The following is a 21511-nucleotide window of genomic DNA, read 5'->3' on the forward strand; positions in this document are numbered from 1 at the left end:
TTTTTGGAAAATCACCCCTTCTACTGAGGTGGGCATGGCTTCCAGATTTATTGTGTTTTTATTCCAGTTTGTCTCTAAGAAGCTCAGAGCAATGAGCCATGTTATCTTCACAATCATCCAGTGAAGTAGAGGAGGCTAAACTTCTTTTTTGCTCTGCCAAGCCTACTCAGATGTATACAGATGACATTTTAATACAGGGGTCCCCAAAATAACTAAGGCCCGGGGGCCAGATGCGGGAATCAGCATGTTTTTACATGAGTAAAATGTGTCCTTTTATTTAAAATGCATCTCTGGGTTATTTGTGGGGCATAGAAATTTGTTCATTATTTTTTTCTCCAAAATATAGGCTGGCCCCCCACAAGGTCTGAGGGACAGTGGATCGGCCCCTTGCTGAAAAAGTTTGCTGACCCCTGTTTTAATATCTAATTTTATTTTACAATGTATGGGTTTTAAAAACAGTTGATTTCATTCATATTTTGTCATTTTTTTAGATCAACTTGTTTTTAAAATCTTCTTTTATTGGTATTTTTAATGTAGCCTATATTCTATGTAAATTGCTGAGGGGTTTTGATTATTAAGTGGTGTTTAAATCTTGTTAAATAAAATAAAGATACTGGGGTCACATTTGCACACAATGCTAAGCTATAGTTAAGACACAACAAGCTTTGTAAGCTAAACAAACCATGGCTTATGTTAAGCTGCTGAGCTAGGCTTGGATGATCAAACAAACCATGTGTATTTACTAAGTAAAATATTAGTAAATCATGGCTTAGTGTTATGTGCAAACTAGTCCAATGACTGTCCAAAGGTCACTCAGTGAGATTTATGACGAAATGAGGATTTGAACCTGGCTCTCTCTGTTCTTAGTCCAACACTCTAACCGTTATTCAATAACTGCCTCTATTTGTGTTCAATAAAATGTGGTAATAGAAGTGCAGTTAAGGCTTTTGCATGATAATGCTTTTATTTTATTTTACGAGATATGTAGTGCATTCCCTAAAATGCACACTGGCTGTGCTAATTAGCACATTGTAATTTGAATAGCTTAAATGTACAATTATTTCTATTATTCACATTTGCTCTTTCAGGACCACTTCATGAAGCAAACTGTGTCATCTTTAACGGCCATGAAACTGGATTTTTCTCAGCTGGTGTCTTCATTCCCTTAATTGAACTATTTAACATTCATACATAGAAATGATTCGTTTGACACAAGCCACATAATTTATATTTCAATAGTCAGCTTTGCTATCAAATAGCTGGCGTTGTTTGGAAACAGGGCTTCCATTTCTTGTCTCTTTTGTACCTTCCCACCACTGGAACACAACTTAAAACCAGAGTCACACAGCACAATCTATTGGGATACTCCTCTTCACAAGTAACACCCACCCACCCACCCACACAAGCAAACATATCTCACAGCTTTTGGAGAACTATTATTGATTTTATTATAGGCTGAGTTTGGAGATGGCTTGTGCAGTAGGTTATTGTGCCTGGATTATTTTTTTCCTTCAATAGATGTGTTTTGAATCAAAATAAACATTATCTTTGAAAATTAACCATATATCTTGTGTATGCATGCAATGGGACTCTTATAAGTGCATATACAAAATTGCTCTAGAAACATGTCACTTGTTTGATCGGCTATATAATTTGACATGGAATTTTATTTTGAATTAAAGTTGAAAATGCATGCAACAAATATCCAAAATGCATGTGTTTGCTACTCAACTATGCCCTATGCTAAAATTGGGGATAGCCAACATGGTGTTCTGAAGATGTATTGGGCTACAACTCCCATGATCCCCGACCAATAAGTATGCTGACTGAAGCTGTGAGAGTTGGAATCCAAAAGGTCTGGAGGGTACCATATTGGCCATCCCTGTGCTAAACCATAGTTTAGTGCAGGGGTGGCCAGCTCCCAAGAGACAGCGATCTACTCACAGAGTTAAAAACTGGCAGTGATCTACCCCATTTTGGGGGGTTCAGGTCAAAGTTGTTGAGATTTTTTTAAAGATGTTTTCAGTTGACTGGTTTCTTATTGTTTGAATTGGGAACTATGGCCGGTGCCAACTATAGTTTATTGGAAGAAGCCGCAATTATAATTCATGGTTCGACGTTGGCTTATTTCAATCAATAACTATTAATTATCTCAGTTTGTCCAGATTTGGACTGAACAAGAAACTGTGGTTAGTTGAAAATAGAATCAAAGCTCCCCATGTCCTCCCCCAGGCAGCTGCACCGGAGAAGGGGAGACGAGACGAGTGTGCATCAGTCCAAGGCTAGTGTGTGCAATGCTAAACTCTGGTTGGGTTTTATCTAAGACACAGATGAACCCATCACAGACTCTACTAATAGTCCTCACAGCAAAGGAGCCAATTTACAGGGGCTGTGGGGCCCCTAGAAATAAAATATTTGAGGGGACCGGGCCCCCACAAAGTTGATGGGCATTCCCATTCAAATGGTGTGTGTGCACTGTGTCATGTGATCAGTGCTTTTTTCTGGGGGTATGCATACCCCTAAACATTTTGTGAAACTAGGTTTGGCCTCATTGAGGGGCAGTATTTCAATATGAGTAGGAAAATGAGAGTACCCCTAAACATTTTCCCCCCAGAAAAAAAGCACTGCATGTGACCAATTATGTGGGGCAGGGCTTCCTGGGCCTGCACAATATTTTTATTCAAGTTGGCACTCCTGCCTCACGGTTGTCCAGTTAACATCCCCAGCCCTCTCATGTAAGAATTGGGGCATGCATTTCTAGAATGCCTCTGCCTGTCAGCCTGAACTGTTTGCTGGCTTGTCTTTGAATGTTTTTCTATATCACCGAGTCCCAGCTATGAGCAGCCTGGAATATTGGAATGCAGCTTAATCCAACCTAAAACGCCCTTGAAACCGGTCCTGGGTTCAAAGTCCACGCACACGGTGATATACAACTCCAAGGAAGGATTTCTCCTAGTGGGATGGGAGAGAGAGAACGGAGGCTGGGTTGTACTTACAGTGCACCATTACTTACTACACCTGAATAAAACACAGACCCAGCAAGGAGTCTGCTCCAGGCTGCGTTGACAGCACAAGCTTTCGCCACACGAGACTCTTAACCTCAGGGTTGTGGATTCTAATCCCACTTGGGGCGAAAGATTCCTGCATTAGAGGGGTCGGATTTCAGATGCGTCCTCTCCAACCATCAGTTGCCGTCCACATCTTTGGGGTCTACGAAACAAAACCGGGCGCGGCGCGCTGCAAGTAAGGATCATTCCTCCCGAGTGCAAGGCAGTTCTATGGCAGCAATCCTGCGCACGCTCCCTAAACCCCGTTGCGTTCATTTAGATCTTATTTCCGAGCAAAACTGCGCCCCGGGACTGAATTGCAACCCCTTAGATGGAAGAAATGCCGCTTGCTTGCTATAGATCCTTTTTCTCTCCGCTTTGCTGAGCAGCTACGAGCCGGGAGCTGTTTTAAAGTTCGGGCAGCCGCCGTCTCCGCCTCCTCTGGCCCCCTATTGGCCGGGCTCGGCTCATCATTTCACCGCCAGGAGGAGGGCGGGGCTAAGTGACGCCCCGGAGACTGGCGGCTACCGCCTCTGCTGTTACCTAAACTGGAAGGCAGCGTGAGAGGAGCGCAGAGAGGCTGGAGCTAGGAGCTCGCGGGAGCGCGTGGGCAAGAGGACTTTGCCCAGGGGAAAAAGCCGCCGCCGTCGCCTTTGATCCCTCCAGCATCACGCCGGCTTTTGATTTTTTGCTGCTTGTTCTTAATTTGAGCCCTTGCTCTTTTTCTCCTCTCCTTTTTTTTTTAAAAAAAACCCATCCTGCCAAACAAAGGAAACAGAAGGAACATACACACAAACGCGCGCACGCCTATTTGCCGGAGGAAGGAGACATGCGTTCGATTAGGAAGCGGTGGACTATCTGCACGATAAGTATCCTCCTGATTTTTTACAAGACAAAAGAGATTGCGAGAACGGAGGAGCACCAGGAGACACAAGCCAACGGGTAAATGCAAAGGGTCTGGATGTCTGTCTGCTGTCTGTCTCTCTGTACACACCTTTTATTTTATTTTTCTTGACCAAGGGGGAAAGAGCGGCTAAGATGCAAGCGCCGCGTTCGGCTTGCCCCCCTGGACCTCGCCGCTTTCCATTCATCAGACCTGCCTCCTTTTTGATGATGTTCGCGTGCTTTGATCTGTAGCCTGAGAACACCCCCCCCCGCCTAATTAAGCGTTCCGATGGGATCCAGGAGAAGATGCCTTGCAAATGCAGAAATAAATCGCGGGGGTAAAAAAAAAAAAGTGGCCTCAAATGATTAACGCCGGCTGGGTTAATTTGCAATTGATAAGCTGAACAAAGCGAAGGGATGGGGTGCGTTTTTTTTTTTTTGCTTTTTTTAAAAAATAAATAAATTCCTAGCTCCTGGTACGAAAGTAGCGGGAGGTTTGCAATGCAGAAAGCGGTGTCACGCCGGCTCTGTTATGTTTCTGTGTTGATAAGGGGGAGTGGCATTTCTCCGAAGTTTGGCTACCACCGAACGTTTTACCCGGAACTCCTAGCCGCATCCTTGACTGCTGTGCACTGGGAGTTACTCCCAAGTAAGTGCGCAAGAAATGGTGGGGTTTGCCTTCTCTCTCTGCTGTCCCAGAGCAGCGTTCCTGACAAGTCCCCCTTGTACCACGCCCACAGTAGGGGAGTGAGCCTTCTAAGAGCTGTTGCGGAGCGCGATCCTAAGCGTGCTAACTTCAGTAGCCCCCTTCGCTAGTTACCCTCAGAATGAGATGAATGGATCCACTAGGAGGATAATAAGGCCGGAAAGGCGATTTGTCTCCAGGTCCCACTGACGGGACTTGCTTCTCAGCGAGCGTGTTTGAGATTTCGGCCTCTCTTGATCCCCTTGAAGTTTTATTCTTAGCTAGTTCAGTGGCACGTAGGATAAGTTCCCTGGGACTCTAAATACTATTCTCTCTCCCTGCTTGTCAGTGCCTCGCTATAGAAACACGCGCCTCATCTCTTACAAAGATCCCCATATGTTTCTTTCTTGTCGCTCTTTTTTATTGTCAACCCCCCCCCCAAAAAACCCCAAAAGTCTCGTGTGGCTTCCCACTTGGGGCTTTGTTGTCCTTTCTCGTCTGTCACGCGTGGTGAGTTGTTGTTTCGTTTTTAAAAGCTTTAAAACCTGTGAAAAGTTGCTTTGGAATCATAGAATCGTATCATTGTAAAGTTGTCTGAGTCTTTGAACAAAAACCCCATTTTTAAAATGTATTATTATTGTTTTCATCCTGCACAAGATCGCATTTGATTTTCGCAGGCTTGCCGAACTAGCTACACCAAGGAGAGAGGGAGTGGTGGGGATGGTGGCATCTTGAGGTTGTTCTATTTATGTCGGCGGCAGCAGCAACAAACCGGAGAGCTTTGATAGCTCCGCGGAGGGTATTTGTTGCTGCATAGAATTGAATTGAATATAGAATTGAATCCCATCTGAAAATAGTGACAGTTTGCAAGCATTTCCAAGCGTGGCAATAACAGCTAATGCTCAAGCAGGCTGGTTTGGCGTGGGGCGAGTTGGGATGTGTGTGTTTTGTGTGCTTGCCTTGCACAGATGCTGTGGAGAGGGTATATGAAACGCCTAGGAAATCTGCAACCCTCTCCCCATCCAATGTGCGATTTTTTTTATCCTTCCTGCGCGTTGTCCAGTATCGATACAGTATCATGCAGCCGGTCACTCCGCTTGCCTGCCTGTCTCTCCCTCTCCCTCGCCTTTCCATGCGTGCCAGCGCCTTGGAAAACCTACGTCGGTTCCGTGTGGGGAGGCTAGGCGAAGAGGTAGCGCCTCATTCCGAGGAGGGAGGGCTTGGAGGCTGCCTGAGGCAAGCGTGCGCAAGAGGGCATCGCCTTCCCTGTATCCGGGCAGCCTCATCTCCGCAGCATCTTTCCTCGAGTCCAATGGGAATTGCTTCCAAGAAGGCTGGAACACCCCTCACTTACCCGGGAGTAAGTAAGCCCCATGAGACTCAGTTGGATTTGCGGCTGTTACTGTATAGGGTGTTGAAGTTTATGCGCATTGCGTTTAGGATCGCGCGCGGCGCTACCCCTCCCACGCGGCATCATTGCGCACCTGAGCCCAGTTCCAAAATTTACCGGCGAGCTACGGATCGCGTAGTGATCTGTGCTGGCGCTCTCTCTCTCTCTCTCTCTCTCTCTCTCTCTCTCTCTCTCTCTCTCTCTCTCTCTCTCTCTCGCCTTCACGGCTTTCTAGGCAGCCGTGCCCAAAAGGGGAGGCGCGTACTTTTGGCTGCCCACCGCTGGAGTTCCTCCGCTGCCTCCCTCTCTCCTGCCTGCATCCCGGGGCTACGCCGGGCCAGATGCGCACAACTGGTTCCCAGCGGAGAGCACGCAAGCAGCAGAAGCCAGCCCTCGGCAGTGCTTTCCCGCGAGCAAAAAAGAAAATAAAAATAGGCGCGGGGGGGGGCGGGTCTTTGCACTTCCTCTGCCTAAAAATCCGCGCGGCGGTTTTGCGAGGTTTGCACAAAGAGGAAACGGCTCTCCGCTTGGCTTTAGATCGGCGTTGGCTTCCCGTGTACGAAAGACAAAAGACGAGGCTCTTTGTTCCTCTGACAGCTAAATAGGAAACCTCCTGCTCCTCCTCTCCTGCGAAGAGTTTGCGCAACCCATAGAACACGAGTGCGGAGGCTTCTTCCTCTATTGAGTCCACTCATTACAACTCTGGAGGGGGAAACACATTGTGCAGAGAACCCTTATTTTATTTTTCACCCATCCTTCCTGTTTCGAGTTCATTTGCAAAATCAAAAACTCCCAGATAAGACTAGGTTCCAACCCAGAAATGAGGAACTTGTGGTTGAATTACAGTAGCTGAATTAGTTCCCATTATCTGTGGCCATTGGTAATGCTGGCTGGGACTGACGAGAGTTGGGTTTCATGAGTATCACAAGTTCTCATCCCTGTTGGCTTTCCTGTCCAAACTTTGGTTGCCTCCAGGTGATCTGTTTATTTGGCATTCAACCTGATGTGTCTGTCCAACATTTGCAGGCGGTTTATATGACCTATGTGATCTATTGATTCATTTCGATTTCGTTTGCAGGGAGGTTATATGACTGTGCAAAAAACCCAAAAACATCCCACACTGCAGTACATTCCCTCCTGTTGTTTCCAACTTTGCAGAGTGCCAAATCGGCTTTAGCTGTAACACCTGAATTTTCCGCTATAGAATTGAATCCCACCTGAAAATAGTGACAGTTTGAAAGTGCCCTCGATGTATTAAAAGCATAGGTTGAGTGCATATCAGTTTTTTCGGGGAGGGGGGTGTCTCCAAAGCTTTTAAAATGACCCTCTATGCACAAGATCTCTTTAACACCCTTTTACTATTAGAGTCCTAAAGGCCATGGGCTTTTCCCATCATTTGACTGCAAGGTTTCAGGAGAAGGGAAAATAGCGGCACAGATGTAGAATCAAGAGTTGGTTGCTCTTTGCTGGGTACTTGCGATGCTACTTAACTTTGCAAGAAGTAATTGGCAGGGCAAGGACTTGCATAAGGTGATGGGACCCTCCAGTGGAGCTGCAGCTGATCCGTGTTTCCATCTGTGACAAAAAAAAAAATTCCCCCCCAAATTGTGAAACACGTGCCCTAAATCACAGCAAAACAGGAGTGTGTATTCCCTGTCTCCTTGTTGCTTGTAAATGGAGCAATCAATACTCTTGTTTTTTTGGAAAGCCTTTTGCTCCCCTGCTAGCTTTCTCCTGGATCATGTATGTTAATGTCACTTTTCTGTGGGCAGAGGAAAACAACAATCCACCTGCCTTTTGTTTACTAACCAGAATAGTGGATCTTGTTACTAGCTCTCCAGTGTGAAGCCCTTGGCTTGAAAGTTCTACGAACCCCAGAAAACCTTTTTCCGAGTCCTTTAAATATTTGTTTAAAAGATTGGCTTATTAGAGAGCTGCAGCTAAATAATATTGCAAATAGGAGCATCCGGCATATATTCACCCTTCGTTTACATTTTCTCATTTTATATCTTCTGCAGTAATTCTTCAAATGCTTATTTAGTATCTGCTTGAAAGATTTTATGGAATTCATGGAAAATAAGCCTATTTTTATAACATTGAAATAAAAACACATTGAAGTAAAACAAATGTATGTTGTCTGTAGACATCTTTAGCATCTTCTGAATGAAATAACCACCATCTACTCTTGCATAGTTTTAGTCATAGCATGCCTCCAAACTTCTGTTTGCCTTTGAGATATTTTGTAGTGAAACTTGGTGTAAGAAGCTAAGACTTCCATTTTTACTAAGATACCTAATCTCAGTAAAGGCTGTCTGCTAGATATAAATTCTACATTATTTTTTTTGCATGTGGTGCAGATGTTGAACCGGGTACTGTTTTTTGGCATGATGACATCTGCCTATCTCAGGAGACAATGGAGGATGTGACTTTGGAGGTCAAGTCAAACTGTTGGACCTGCTATTTGAGAAGTAATGCTACATGGCATCACTCACTCTAGACTTCTGGTCAAGTAATGTGCAAGAGCCTTTTGAAACAAACATCCATAGCAATTAGTTTTAACGGTGTGCTTCTATTATTTGTCTTTTTAAAGTTAATATCCTTTATGTCGTAGAATGCACATATGATGTTGTAGAAGCAATGGTCAGGGCATTGGGCCTAATCCTGCAGCCATAGCTTGTCAGCTTGCATTCCAGGGTTGTGTTCTGTACATTTAGTTGTTGACCTCAGTGACACTTATTTCTGAGTAAACTCGCTTAGAATCAGGCTGTAAAAGTCAAGTTAAGGGATGAGTGGACCATAGGCTAGCTAGATGCAGATGAGGCAAGGACTCCTGCCTCTTTAATAGTTGTGTAGGAGAGAGAAAGCTATGGTTTCCCCCAGTAGTGATGTATGGAAGTGAGAGCTGGACCATAAAGAAGGCTGATCGCCGAAGAATTGATGCTTTTGAATTATGGTGCTGGAGGAGACTCTTGAGAGTCCCATGGACTGCAAGAAGATCAAGCCTATCCATTCAGCCCTGAGTGCTCCCTGGAAGGACAGATCCTGAAGCTGAGGCTTTAATACTTTGGCCACCTCATGAGAAGAGAAGACTCCCCGGAAAAGACCCTGATGTTGGGAAAGATTGAGGGCACAAGGAGAAGGGGATGACAGAGGATGAGATGGTTGGACAGTGTTCTCGAAGTTACCAACATGAGTTTGACCAAACTGCAGGAGGCAGTGGAAGACAGGAGTGCCTGGCGTGCTATGGTCCATGGGGTCACGAAGAGTCGGACACGGCTAAACGACTAAACAATAACAACAGGAGAGAATTTCAGCAAGTGTAGATTGCATGAGAATCTACATGGGCTAAAATTCGTTTTTTTATGCAGCTATTATATATAGCCCTATGGACCATCGAAGTAGCAATTGAGTTACTTTTTGGACAACTTCCTTACAAATCTAGAAATACATTCTTGTTCTGTGTATGCTCTGCCTACTTGCCACAAACAACAAAGCATGCTTTCTTGTGTTAAGAGTGTTGTAAATGCTGACTGCTGATAATATGCATGATGCGTCTTTCGATGAATTGTCTTACTAGATTTGGCTTTGGGTTTAAAGTTAAGCCTGACTTGCCCTTTTGTAGGATATTGCTTCACAGTTTCTGTAAAAAGAAGAAGCTTGCTTTTAAACTAGGGTAAGGCTTTGCCGTGGTGAATAAATAAGCAATACATAAAGAGAGGTTCTGCTTAAAAACATTGGTGGGGTCATAAAAATTATGTTCAGTAGCTCAAGTAAGGACCAGAGAGGCATGATCCAGCTAACATTAAGCACATTGAAGTCCCAGTGGGATTTAAAAGCAATCGGATGTTGCTAAGATCCCAAGGACAGTGTCATAGTTTTGCTAGTTGAAAGAATGTCTTTTAAATGACAAAGTGAAAGTAAACATGAACCAAATGCATCCTTGAGTGGGGATTTGGAGAAATGTCTTAATGATAAACAGTTGGGACCTGGAGTGCCCACAACAGATTTAAGGTTGCTTTAATGCACTTTAAATCTGTTGGTGGGCACTCCAAGTAAATTGTGAGCTCCTGGGTCTGCTGTATTTCAAGCATTAGCACTTTTAGGGACAAAAACGTTGTGAAAAGCCAACTTCTGCTCCCCAGGCCACTCACTTCCTGAAAGTTCTAATGGACTACACTTATTCCAGCACAAGCAAGAATCCTTTCCATTGCAATTTAATGCCTTTCTTTCTTTCTTTCTTTCTTTCTTTCTTTCTTTCTTTCTTTCTTTCTTTCTTTCTTTCTTTCTTTTGAAGTGTATATTGCAATGCAGCAGAGGATAAAGAAGGAAAATCAGTGGTGGTTGTTTTGCGAGGGCTTTTTGGAATATATTGTGTATTGAATTAGAAGACGGAAAAACACCTTGTAATGAATCTCTATGTTGCTCTTTCCCTCTGGATTCATATAAGTAGTGTTCATTGAAGATCATATAATTATTCTTCACGGCATGACACTTTAAAGACCATGGTTTTTAATTTGAAAATCCTTCCCCATCCCACAAAAATAATTGTATCTGAAGTGAGGAGTAAAGCGTGTTTGGTTTTTCAGTAGGTGGCACTCTTAGCTGTAAATCAATACTGCATATCGGATGAGGTGCAAATCCAGTATATATTAATGTATGATCATTGATCCTATAATTTCTTCACATAGTCAGGTTCCTGGATGCTTTTGAGCAAACTAAAGCCTCTATGCATACCAATGTATTGGATAACATTTCTACCTGCAGTGCACAAAATTCCACAGACATTTGAAGTGACTTGCGATCTGCTGATGAGAGGCTGCATGCGGATGCTCAGACCCGGGTTCGGTGTTCTCTTTCACTTGCCGGCACAGGAGAAGCTGCTGGGCTAGTGGAAAGGCACGAAAAGTGGTTGAGCAGTATGAACTCCAGTGCCACAGCTGCAATAGCAGAAGCTGGTTGTGCAACAGGAAGTATTAGGGCTAAAGCAATCTGTTGAGCAACCAGCCACATGAACTGTGATGGTTTCCTGGACTTTCTTTTGCAGAAGCCATTCCACAAGCACAGCCGGTATACTTCTAAGTATTTATCTATTTATCTTTCTATTTATTTATTTAGTGAATGTTTTGAGAAGGCACCACAGTTCATGTTCCAGGTTGAATAACCAGTGTCTCTAGTTAAAAGGATTAGGTTGCAGGTAACGGGGAAGACTCTCTTGGGAGCTGCTGGCAGTCACAGTGAACAATACTAGACTAGATGGACCATGTAGTTAGACCTGGCATGTGTGTCCCTAGAAGTGGCTGGACTTTCTCAATTGGCAAAGAAATATTCTGCGTACGTATTTGATCAGAAAGAGGAGGTCTTTTTGGTGGGAAGAGCTTTCCATAGGTAGGAAGAACATATCTGTTCTTGCTCATTCTACTAGTTTTAAACATACTGAATTTAAGAAATGTGCAGGTTAGAATGGAGAGAGAGAGAGCGCTGTGTTGCCTAATGCATGAGAATCTTGCCTCATGGAAAATAAGAAAATAAGAAGTTTATACGTTGTCAGGAAGCAAGCCAAACAGGACTCCTACTCATACAGCCCAGCCCAATGATTTCATACAAAATAATTTCAGAAAGGGAGGCCATGTTAGTCTCTTGTGGCAAAAGACAGCCTGTTAGCATGCTATAGGCTTCTGCTGCAATACTATGCAGGCTTGGGAGTAAGTTCTACTATTGTCAGTTTGGCTGGTGAGGACATGAATATAGAGTGGAGACTTAGCTAGCTTATTATGACGTGAATTTCCAAGGGAAGAAGTCAGCCAGATTTCAAAAACAGTTTGGCATCAAGGTGGGAACTGGGAAGTTGCTGTTTGTATTGGCAAAATGTAAGTTCAAGTTTGGAGCCATTGATTTAGAAATAGATAGCAAGATTGCAGAATAGCTGTATGAATTCTTTGCATCTGTTTTCACTGTGGAAGTTGTGTCAGTTTCTCAACCAACTTCACATATGCAGTGTCTTGGTTCACACATAACACTAGCTACAAGTTGTTTCTTGGGTGATAAAACAAATCTTGGCTTGTTTTCCCCTCAGAATTTTATTGTTTCCCAGCTGCCGTTGTCTCATGTCATTATAACTTGGCAAGCACCTGCGGCGTGATGGTGAAACAAACCATGGTTTAGGAAGAGTGCTGGGTTTACACATAATACCAAGCCATAGATAAAACAAATCAAAGTTTGTCAGCCAGCAACATACTGGCTTCAGAACACATTTTGTTGGCAGGAAACAAACAATGGAGTTATGCTGCTGGGCAAGATTCAGAATAAAATGTAAACAGAACTGAATTTCTCTCCCATCCCTTAATAATGGTATTGTTGCTAGAATAGTGGCTGGTGGATCTTTGTTTGTGTGGCAGATGAATGGGCTGGAGTACAGTATCCTTTTCCTTTGCTTCTGCATTCCCAAGAAAATTGACTGTTGGAGCCAAGGATTCTTCCCGGCAAGGAGAAGGAAAGCAAGTCTCTTGTAGCTGCTTCTTCTCTGGCTGATGGATGGAACCATGTTGGTTTCCCCTGCTCCATTCCATGATATTCTTCCTGGAAGTTCAATCATTCAGTGGTCTTTGGTCCTCTTGGCCAATGTCGGAAGTCAAAGTGTGCTTCCTTTCTGCTCTGCAATCCCAGAACAACGTTGGCTGCATTCAGACTTCACATCACGCTGTTTTTCCTGATATTTCCTCAGTTTGTGTGTTATGTAATCTTTCACACAATGTAAAAGCTACCTACAGAAATCTATCAGAATCTAGTGGATGTTCAGAGTTTAAAAAAATACACAGCCTTGTTCTTCTACCACAGCAGGAAAACAGCCAACTTTCCTATAGCACTTGAAAAAAACAATTTATTGTAGCAATAGCTTTTTGTGGGCAAAAAAACTAATATTTTTTTTTAGGATGCAGTGATGCTAGAGGGCTTGAGGGGCAATACCCTAGCAGGAAGCTTATGTCTCTTGGGAAGATGGGGGGGGCAAATGTTTCTGAAATTCACTCTCGACGACCCTATCTTTTGTGGAATGGTGCGCAACTTCTTGTGCCTGAATGGGTCGGTCGGGAAGCAGCTCCAGGGTCATAACCTCTTGTGCAGGCGCTGGGTCGGGGCCTGTTTCTGGTAGTGGTAGCCTGCTGAGGGCGTCTGCGTGGCCCATCGCCTTCCCAGGGCGGTGGATTAGTGCATACTGGTAGCCGGCAAGGAAAATTGACCACCTGAGGACACGTGGAGACAACACTTGGGGGGTCTGCTTCTCAGGGGCAAACAGGCCAAGCAACGGCTTGTGGTCAGTCACTATGGTAAAGGGCCGCCCGTACAAGAAATCATGGAATTTTTTTACGCCCTTCACGATTGCCAGACCCTCCTTGTCAATCTGTGAGTAGTTTCGTTCGGCTGCAGCAAGCGTCTGGGAGAAGTATGCCACCGGCACCTCTCTTCCATCCGGGAGTTGGTGTCCCAGGACAGCGCCGATGCCATAGGGAGAGGCGTCGCATGCCAGCACCACTGGCAGCCTCTCGTCGAAGTGTGCTAAGACCGAGTTCGAGACGAGCAAGTCCTTGACTGCCTGGAATGCGGCCCTTTGTCGCTGGCCCCACACCCAAGGGGCCCTTTTATCTAGGAGTCTGTGTAGGGGCTCCGCTACCGCTGCCTTATGTGGAAGGAAGGCATGGTAAAAGTTCAATAGTCCCAAGAATGACTGAAGTTCGGGCTTGCTCTTGGGCGCTGGGGCCTCACAAATGGCCCGTACCTTGTCACCGGTTGGATGGACCCCTTCTGCGTCCACCTTAAATCCCAGAAAGTCCACCTGCGGCACTCCCAGTAAACACTTTTCCCGCTTCACCTTGAGGCCCGCCGTCTGGAAACGGTGCAGGACGGAGCGGAGGCGGTCCTCAAATTCCTCTGGTGTGGGCCCGGCGATCAGTACATCATCGAAGAAGGGGGTGACGCCAGGAATCCCTTTGAGGAGAGAGTCCATTAGATTCTGGAATATGCCTGGTGCCACGCTAACGCCAAATTGCAGCCGCTTTACTCTGAATGCCCCTCTGTGCGTCACAATCGTCTGAGCCTCTGCTGTGGCTTCGTCCACAGGCAACTGTTGATACGCTTGGGCCAAGTCCAGTTTGCCAAAGATTTTTGACCCAGCCAGGGTGGCGAGGACATGGCTGACCACTGGCACTGGGTATGCATGGGCCGTGAGAGCCTTGTTTATGGTGCATTTGTAGTCTGCACAGATGCGGACCGAACCGTTAGGCTTGACGGGTGTGACAATTGGAGTTTCCCAGGGGGCGTTGGGCACCGGCTCCAGCACTCCTTGCTCCACGAGCCGGTCCAATTCCTCGTCTATGCGGGGTTTCAGGGCGAACGGGACCCGGCGGGCCTTGTGTCTGATGGGTCGTACAGCGGGGTCTAGCTGTAGGGCAATGGGGGGTCCTGTATATCGTCCCAATGCCCCATCGAAAACCCCTGGAAACTCTTTGCATATGGCGTCCACGTCCACTTGTAAGCTAGTGCGGTTCACCCCGGTAACGGCTAGCCCCAGAGGTCCAAACCATGCCAGTCCCAGTAAGCTAACGTAGGGGCCCTTAACTACCAGCAAGTCCAATTGTTGCTTTCGCCCTCGATATTGCACCCTGAAGGTCCCCACCCCCATAGTAGGGACCTTACGTTTCTGGAAGTCCCGGAGGGTGAATGGGGCCGGCCTTAGTTTGGGACCCCCATTAGGGCACAGTTCCCTTAATGTTCGGGCCGAGATTATGGATAGAGTTGAACCCGTGTCCAGCTCCATGCGGCATGGGGCTCCCTCTATCTGTACCTCTATATAAATTTTCTCTGTGCTGGGATGGGGCAACTGGAATACCTGGTAGTCCGTGATCTCCGTTGAGTTGCCTTGGTGCATGGTGCCGTGTGACCTGGGGCTCCTGGGTCGGTCATCTGATGCTTGTCGACGGGTGAGTCGAGCCCGACACACCCGGGCGATGTGTCCCAATTTTCTGCACTGCCTGCACTCTGCGTTGCGGAAACGACAGGTCCTCCTCTCGTGGTTCTCCCCGCAGCTTGCACAGTTCCCTCCTTCTCGTCGAGGCTGCTGTGGTGTGTGTGCTGCTTGAGTGCGCCGCTGTACTCGGTGTACTTCCTCCCTGTCAGATTCGGATTCGTCGGTGAGGTCTTCGTGGTAGACCCTCGGTTGGGATGGCGGGGCCGGTCGTGCCTCTTGCGTTGACCTCTCGGCGGCTTCGGTTGCCAGGGCTTCCTCCAGAGCAATCTGGAACGTGAGGTCTTTTTTGGCGTAGAGGCGTCGTTGCAACATCTCGTCCCTCAGGCCACCGACGAGGCGGTCACAAAGCATGTTCTCCAATTCTGAGAAGTTGCATAACCGGGCGGCTTGGCGGAGGGAGGTCACAAACCCAGTTATGGTTTCCCCCGGGGCTTGCCGCTTTGCGTAGAAGGCATTTCGGCAAGCTACCACCGAGGGCTGTGGTGAGAAGTGCTCCTTCAGCCGTTCCATTATTGTTTTGTAAGAGACGGTAGCGACATCTCTAGGTGCAAGGAGAGCCCGGGCGATTTCAAACGTCTCCTCTCCACAGACGCTGAAGAATGTCGCCCTCTTCATGGCATCGTTGGTGACTTCTTTCGCTTGCAGGAGGAAGTTGAAACGGGCGGCGTACCCTTCCCAGTCTCCTGATGCTGGTTTGAATGGCGAGAAGCTGCTGTCGGTTGCCATTCTGGGTTCCTTGGGTCCTGGAGCTGAAGCCTGGATGCACGGTGCGATGCAGCGGTGCAGCAGGTGGCGGTGCTGCGGTGCAGTGCGTGGTGGCGGTCAGCTCAGCAGGATCCCACCTTCGTCGCCAGTGAAATATACTCGGAGTCGAGAGTGAATTTCATGCTCTTTATTCAGCTCATAGTCATCAAGGAGGAGAAGAGAAGACGAATGGCTCTTTTCCCAAAACCATCTGCTTATATACATTATTTACACAATGGGCCTTGCGTGATTGGCTACTTCAGGGCTACACCTGTGGGCCAATTATATTGTGGATTGACTTCTGCCTGCAGCCTGATTGGCTGCTCCTACAGGCCAATCAGGTAGCAGATTCACTTCTGCCAGCCGCCTGATTGGCTGCTCCAGCAGGCCAATCAGGTTGCGGATTCACTTCCACCTGGAGTTGGATTGGGTAGCTCCCGCTGATTCTGAATCCTATTGTTCTAGGATTCAGCTCAGTACATAACAGTTTCTGAAGGTTGTTGCAGCCAATTAAAAACAGTTTGTTTCTTTGAAGGGAGAGAGAGGATTTTTGGAAGCTGCCTTATTCCGAGTCAGACCACTGGTCCATCTAGTTCAGTACTCGCCACACTGACTGGTGGTGGCCTTTCAAAGTTTCGCACAGGGTACATTCCCAGCCTTACCTAATGATGCTGGGGGTTGAATCTGGCAGAAGCTCTACCACTAACCTATAGCCCTTCGCCTGACTAAATTTCACAATGAGTAGGGCTGGGTGATATCAGCTTTTCAGCATTGCAGTGTAACACCAGCCAAACATCGTGATATGGCGATACGTCACAATGTTGAAAAGCGGATGGAGGAACAAGCTGCATCGTCCCCGGCCCCACAAGGCGCTGGGGTGAAACTGCCTCAGCTCTCCTCATGGGGACAATGTATCTTGTTCCTCTCTCTGGGTGCTGGCGGCAGAGGGAGTCAGGCACAGGCAAGCCCCACCTGTGATATACTGTGGAGTGAAGGTGCCATTGCGCTCTGGCCCTCAAACCAGTCCTGGGCGATGTATCAGTACGTTGCCCAGGCCCAACAATGAGTATAGAAAGATTTATTCATTGACCATATTTGCCATGGGCATATTTATTCATTGTGTTTATATACTGACTTAATGCCAAGACACCCAAGGTGGCTTACAAATTTAAGATAACATGCAAACTTGGGAGGGGGTGGGGAAAGAAGGAGACATTCTGACCAGAGCAGGCCTTGATGTTGTCTGTGTTTGCCCCTCGACATGCTTCTTCCTCATCAAAGGGCAGGTGGTTACCATTGGCCTTCAACATATAAATAGGTCTGGTATCAACAGCTAGCTTTCCAGACCTGGTACTCTGGTAGGGACTAGTGGCGATGTTGACACCTGCCCTGTTCTTCCCATGTTCTCTTTTCAATACCTTGAAATGACACCAGGTAAGGTGCCCCAGGGCATTGCGAGAAACTGAAAGGCTCTCAGTCACCCTTGGAGTAGGAAGTGATCCAGTGGGTGCTTGGTGCAGAGCCACGATCCTACATGGATATGCTGTAAATAAAACACCACTGCTGTTTGTGATGTAGATACGGCAGGAAAAAAATGGTTTCTGGGTGGCTAGTGCCGAGCTAATTTTTAACGCTCTCTTTTTGCATTGTGTTTTCAGAGACGGTGAGCTAAGTTTAAGTAGATCAATGGTCAATAGCTCTGATAAAATAAACCAAAAGAGTGGCTCTTCAATGTTCCAGCATTCCGTAGAAAGATGGAAAATCAATTCTTCCTTGGTACTGGAAATAAGGTGAGTACCTTAAATAACACACAGAGCTCATTTATACATTGTGGTAGCTCGTAACTGGGTATATGCAAGTGAGGACTGGCAAATCTGTCTGTCTTTACAGCTGTTGGTTTTTAGCAATGTGGAAGACAAAAGTTTGGGGATTCCAGTGTAAAAGGTGTCTCTTTAATTTTGAACATTCCTTCAGTCAAAACTGAATCCTTTATTAAACTAAATTCTCCATGCAGAATCGGGTCTGTATAAGGGCATCCAGTAAGTTTGACTGGCTTGGTCTCACCATTTCAGTGTGCTGTATAATAAAGCACAAAAAAGATATTAATGGCATAGGGCTAATTAATATGTGCAGAGTTGCATTAAAAGAAATCTGCAGGAGGCCTCTAGTTTGATGGCTCTTGGAAGGCTTCGCCTGTGAATGATCCCACTGTTTCATCACTGTAAAAGCAAATGGCCAACAGTGATTCTGACAACTTGCATTTCAGTACACTTGACTTACTGATCTTTTCCCTCTTTTTTGATCTTACTAATATCATTGTACATACTTGGTTAAGAAAAAAGTATCAGCAAATCACTTCTGTTAAAATAAAGTGCGGTTGCTTGCTTTTGAAGGGTTTGTGTCTCTGAGTCATATCTTTCGTTTTCCGTTGCATCAGTCTAAAACCACAATGGCAAAACGGGGCTGGGGGGGGGTTTCCATTTTATTCTGTGAGAAGGAAAAGGGACATCTTTTAAAGTGAGAGGTGTTGGGGCTCACATCTGGCTGCAAGTCTCTCCCTGGATACATCCACACATCAATTTATTCCTTTCTCCTAATTTAATTTCCACGCTATATGTGAGCTTTCACATGGAAACCATTTCTGGAAAATCTAATGAAATATAGTGGGAGTTTAGTTCTCATTTCCATGTTAATTTCTTCCAGAAAACAATTCCCTTGCAACCCCATTATTCACAGGAATAAAGTGATAATATTTGGGGTGGTATGTTTGCATATAGTTCTTTCCTGCTTAAAGCAGTATCATAGCACTTTAAATGCATGGTGTGAAAGTGGCCTTGGTTACTCTACAGTAAAGGAACAACACGATCCGTTCTTAGTGGTGCAGATTATATCCTGGACAGGACTTGGGCCACCAGGCATTGTGCAGCCTGATATTTTCCTATGATCTTTCCCATTACTGGTTATTTTTAAGGACAGTTAAGGACTGTTTTCTCTTGTGCTGGGAGCCTTCCAACCCTTTGTGGCTCTGGACATTTCATCATCTATTGATCCCTGTGCCACCACTGAGTTCTCCCGCTGCCACCAACCAGTCTCTAAATGGTACAATACAGAGTCCAGTCAGGGTTAAATTGTAACACAAAATGATGTTTATTAGTTTGCAGTTTAACAAGCGTGTGGTTGCAACAAAAGTCTTCAGTCAACATAAACAATTGTTACCTATACCGGCCTATACCTTCCTATTCCTGCTCTCTCGCTGTAATCCGCCACCCTCCTTCCTGCAAGCAGTTCCTCTCTGCACTTCCTAGCAATTAACTGTTCCGAACTCCTCTTATTTCTCCACACTAACTCAGCCCACCCACAGACTCTCTAACTCCCTCAACCTCTTCTCTCAACTCCACTCCTCAACAACTACTGTACTACCCCTCAGGGCTGGTTATTATAGTCCTTCTGACTCCACCCCCTTGGGTTCTGATTGGGTCACCCAGTTAACTATTTCCCCTCCAGCACTATACATAGGTAACCGTCACACCCTTTACTCTGGGAAGGCTAGTGCTTGTATCTTTTAAAGGTGGTTCAGGGTCAGATTTCTAGCGTGTTTTGGTCATATCTTCATCTGGGATTGATGGTTCATGCAATACTAAAGACTAAGACTGTTGTTTTATTATGCTTTTATACTTGTTGGAAGTCGCCTAGAGGGGGGACAAATGGAGGAGGAGGAGGAGGAGGAGGAGGAGGAGGAGGAGGAGGAAGAAGAAGAAGAAGTTCAATTTTCTGGATGTGGATCTTTGTGTAGGCAAGACTGGACCATCCCCACCCAAGAGGGAAGTACTGGCTGACTTGGGGAAACCTCAAATTTTGCAAAAGTCCAAAAATACTTTTACTCTCCCCTTACATTTCCAAACAGATGAATAAGCAGAACTGAGCATGCTTATTGGTCACAGAATGTGGGGCCAGCAGGGTGAGGAAAAACAGGGTGGGATGGAGTGTCCTACGAGAGGACATAGCTGTGTGTATGGAACCCCAAACTGGATCACTGCACACAGCAACATTTTGTTTGTGGGTCCCACTTATCCTTTTAGTTTCAAAGCCAGTTTGAGTCAGTTACAGCCCAGGAGGAGTTGCCCATTTAAAAGCATTAGGGGCTTGGCAATTCAAAGGACACAAGCCATGATTGCTGTCAGCAGACATTTTTTTAATCCTTGCCATTATGGATTTATTTACCTCCTTTCAGCCTCCTTCCTGCTCCTTCACACAAGAGGCAAATTGCAAAAGTCTAAGTTCTGGGCTGAAAATGAAAATCCCGTTATAGGAATCTGTTCATTTGGCATAATTTAACTTAATTGTAGAATTGAGATTCGATCATTGCTGGGTATTGATAGGTGTGAAATATCTTGACTAAAGCTGCACGTCAGGCATTCTCCCTTGCAGACATTGTGAACAGATGGCGTATCAGTAACCAGGCAGTCCAGATCAGTAGTGGCAGAAGAAACATTGCCCCACATTGTTGCATGGCACCTACCACAGCATCTTGGACCTGACAAGTGACAGCTCACCTGGATGACCTATAACGGTGTTGCAGCATAGTTACTACTCCTGCCACACTTAACAGTGATGGGGTGAGCACATCACGGTAAACCAACTTAATGGTTTACTATGCATGGCCTGATTGTGCCCGCTCTACTCCTTCGCTTCTAGCTCCGGTTTAGCATTTTGTCTGAATGAGGGGTTGTGATCATCATGGTCGATGAGCCAAAATCAACTCTCAGCTTTTCATTATGGTTTGTTGGGAGCAAAACATGCCCCATAGTCCGAAAGTAATGATAAGCCATGCATGCATTGTGCTTTGTATCCTCAGTGTGGTGATGGGGAGGAGCAAGAGTCCAAATTCATTACCATTAAGTATGCTTTACTGTGATGTGTGAACTGCATGGCTCTGCAGCACCATGTGATGGCTTGGTGTGTGTGCAGGCAGTCTCTCGGTTGAGACTATGGCCTGATGCACTTTCCTCTAATGGGTGCTATTACAATGGGTGCTGGTTTCCATTGACTGGGGTTATAGGATTAAGCCACTATGAGTCTCTGTCATGTGTTGGGTTGGAGTGAAGTTTTGCCTTCTGTAACGGATTAGCCCCAGGATGGAATTATTATTATTATTATTATTATTATTATTATTATTAAATAATTATTTTTATTAAGGATTTTCTTGGGTTACAAAGGTAGTGCAATGTCTCTTTTCCCCCCCCTTCCATGTATCATTTTTACACATCAATTTTACTTGTTGAGACATTATGAGGAAGGGGGGAAAGAGGTGGGTGGGATGGGGAGTTGGGTGTGGTGGATTGCCAATGTTTCTGTTTTTCTTGATATGTGTAGGGGTTCGGCATCAGCGTCGTTTGTGCAGGTTCTCTGTTGTTTGTTTGTGCTTCTTTGTTGGTGAGAGAGGTCGGGATTTGTCTTAGGATGTGATTGTTCATTTGTGGTTGGCTGTGGTGATCCTTAGTTTCTTGTGTGAGTGGGGAGGGAGGGTGTTTTGATTAGGTTAGCCATATTGATTTGTATGCTGACGGTAAGTTTTTGTCGTTGTCTTGTTGGGCTGTATAAGTGATGAAGGGGAACCATACTGGGGTGAAGGTGTCTTCTTCTGTTTGTCCCCGTGTCAGTTTCAGTTTAGGATGGAAGAATTATTACACCCCGGATTAGAAAGCGTTAATCCACCTCCAGCTTAATTGACAGCGCATCTT

At 45.7% G+C, this 21511-nt stretch overlaps 1 protein-coding gene across 1 annotated transcript in view; it reads left to right on the top strand.

Annotated features, from left to right (window-relative positions):
• Positions 1 to 3573: 3573 nt before the first annotated feature.
• The window catches only part of ST8SIA4 (ST8 alpha-N-acetyl-neuraminide alpha-2,8-sialyltransferase 4), a 98345-nt gene continuing 80407 nt past the window's right edge, over positions 3574 to 21511 (top strand). Inside the window, exons 1-2 of the mRNA XM_035100005.3 lie at positions 3574 to 3989; positions 17429 to 17560. Of these exons, the coding sequence (XP_034955896.3) occupies positions 3877 to 3989; positions 17429 to 17560 (245 nt within the window). The 5' untranslated portion in view covers positions 3574 to 3876. The remainder of the gene's footprint in view (positions 3990 to 17428; positions 17561 to 21511) is intronic.

The sequence above is a fragment of the Zootoca vivipara genome, chromosome 10 (genome assembly GCF_965207765.1).
Source record: "Zootoca vivipara chromosome 10, rZooViv2.hap1.1, whole genome shotgun sequence".
Taxonomy (NCBI): Eukaryota; Metazoa; Chordata; class Lepidosauria; order Squamata; family Lacertidae; genus Zootoca; species Zootoca vivipara.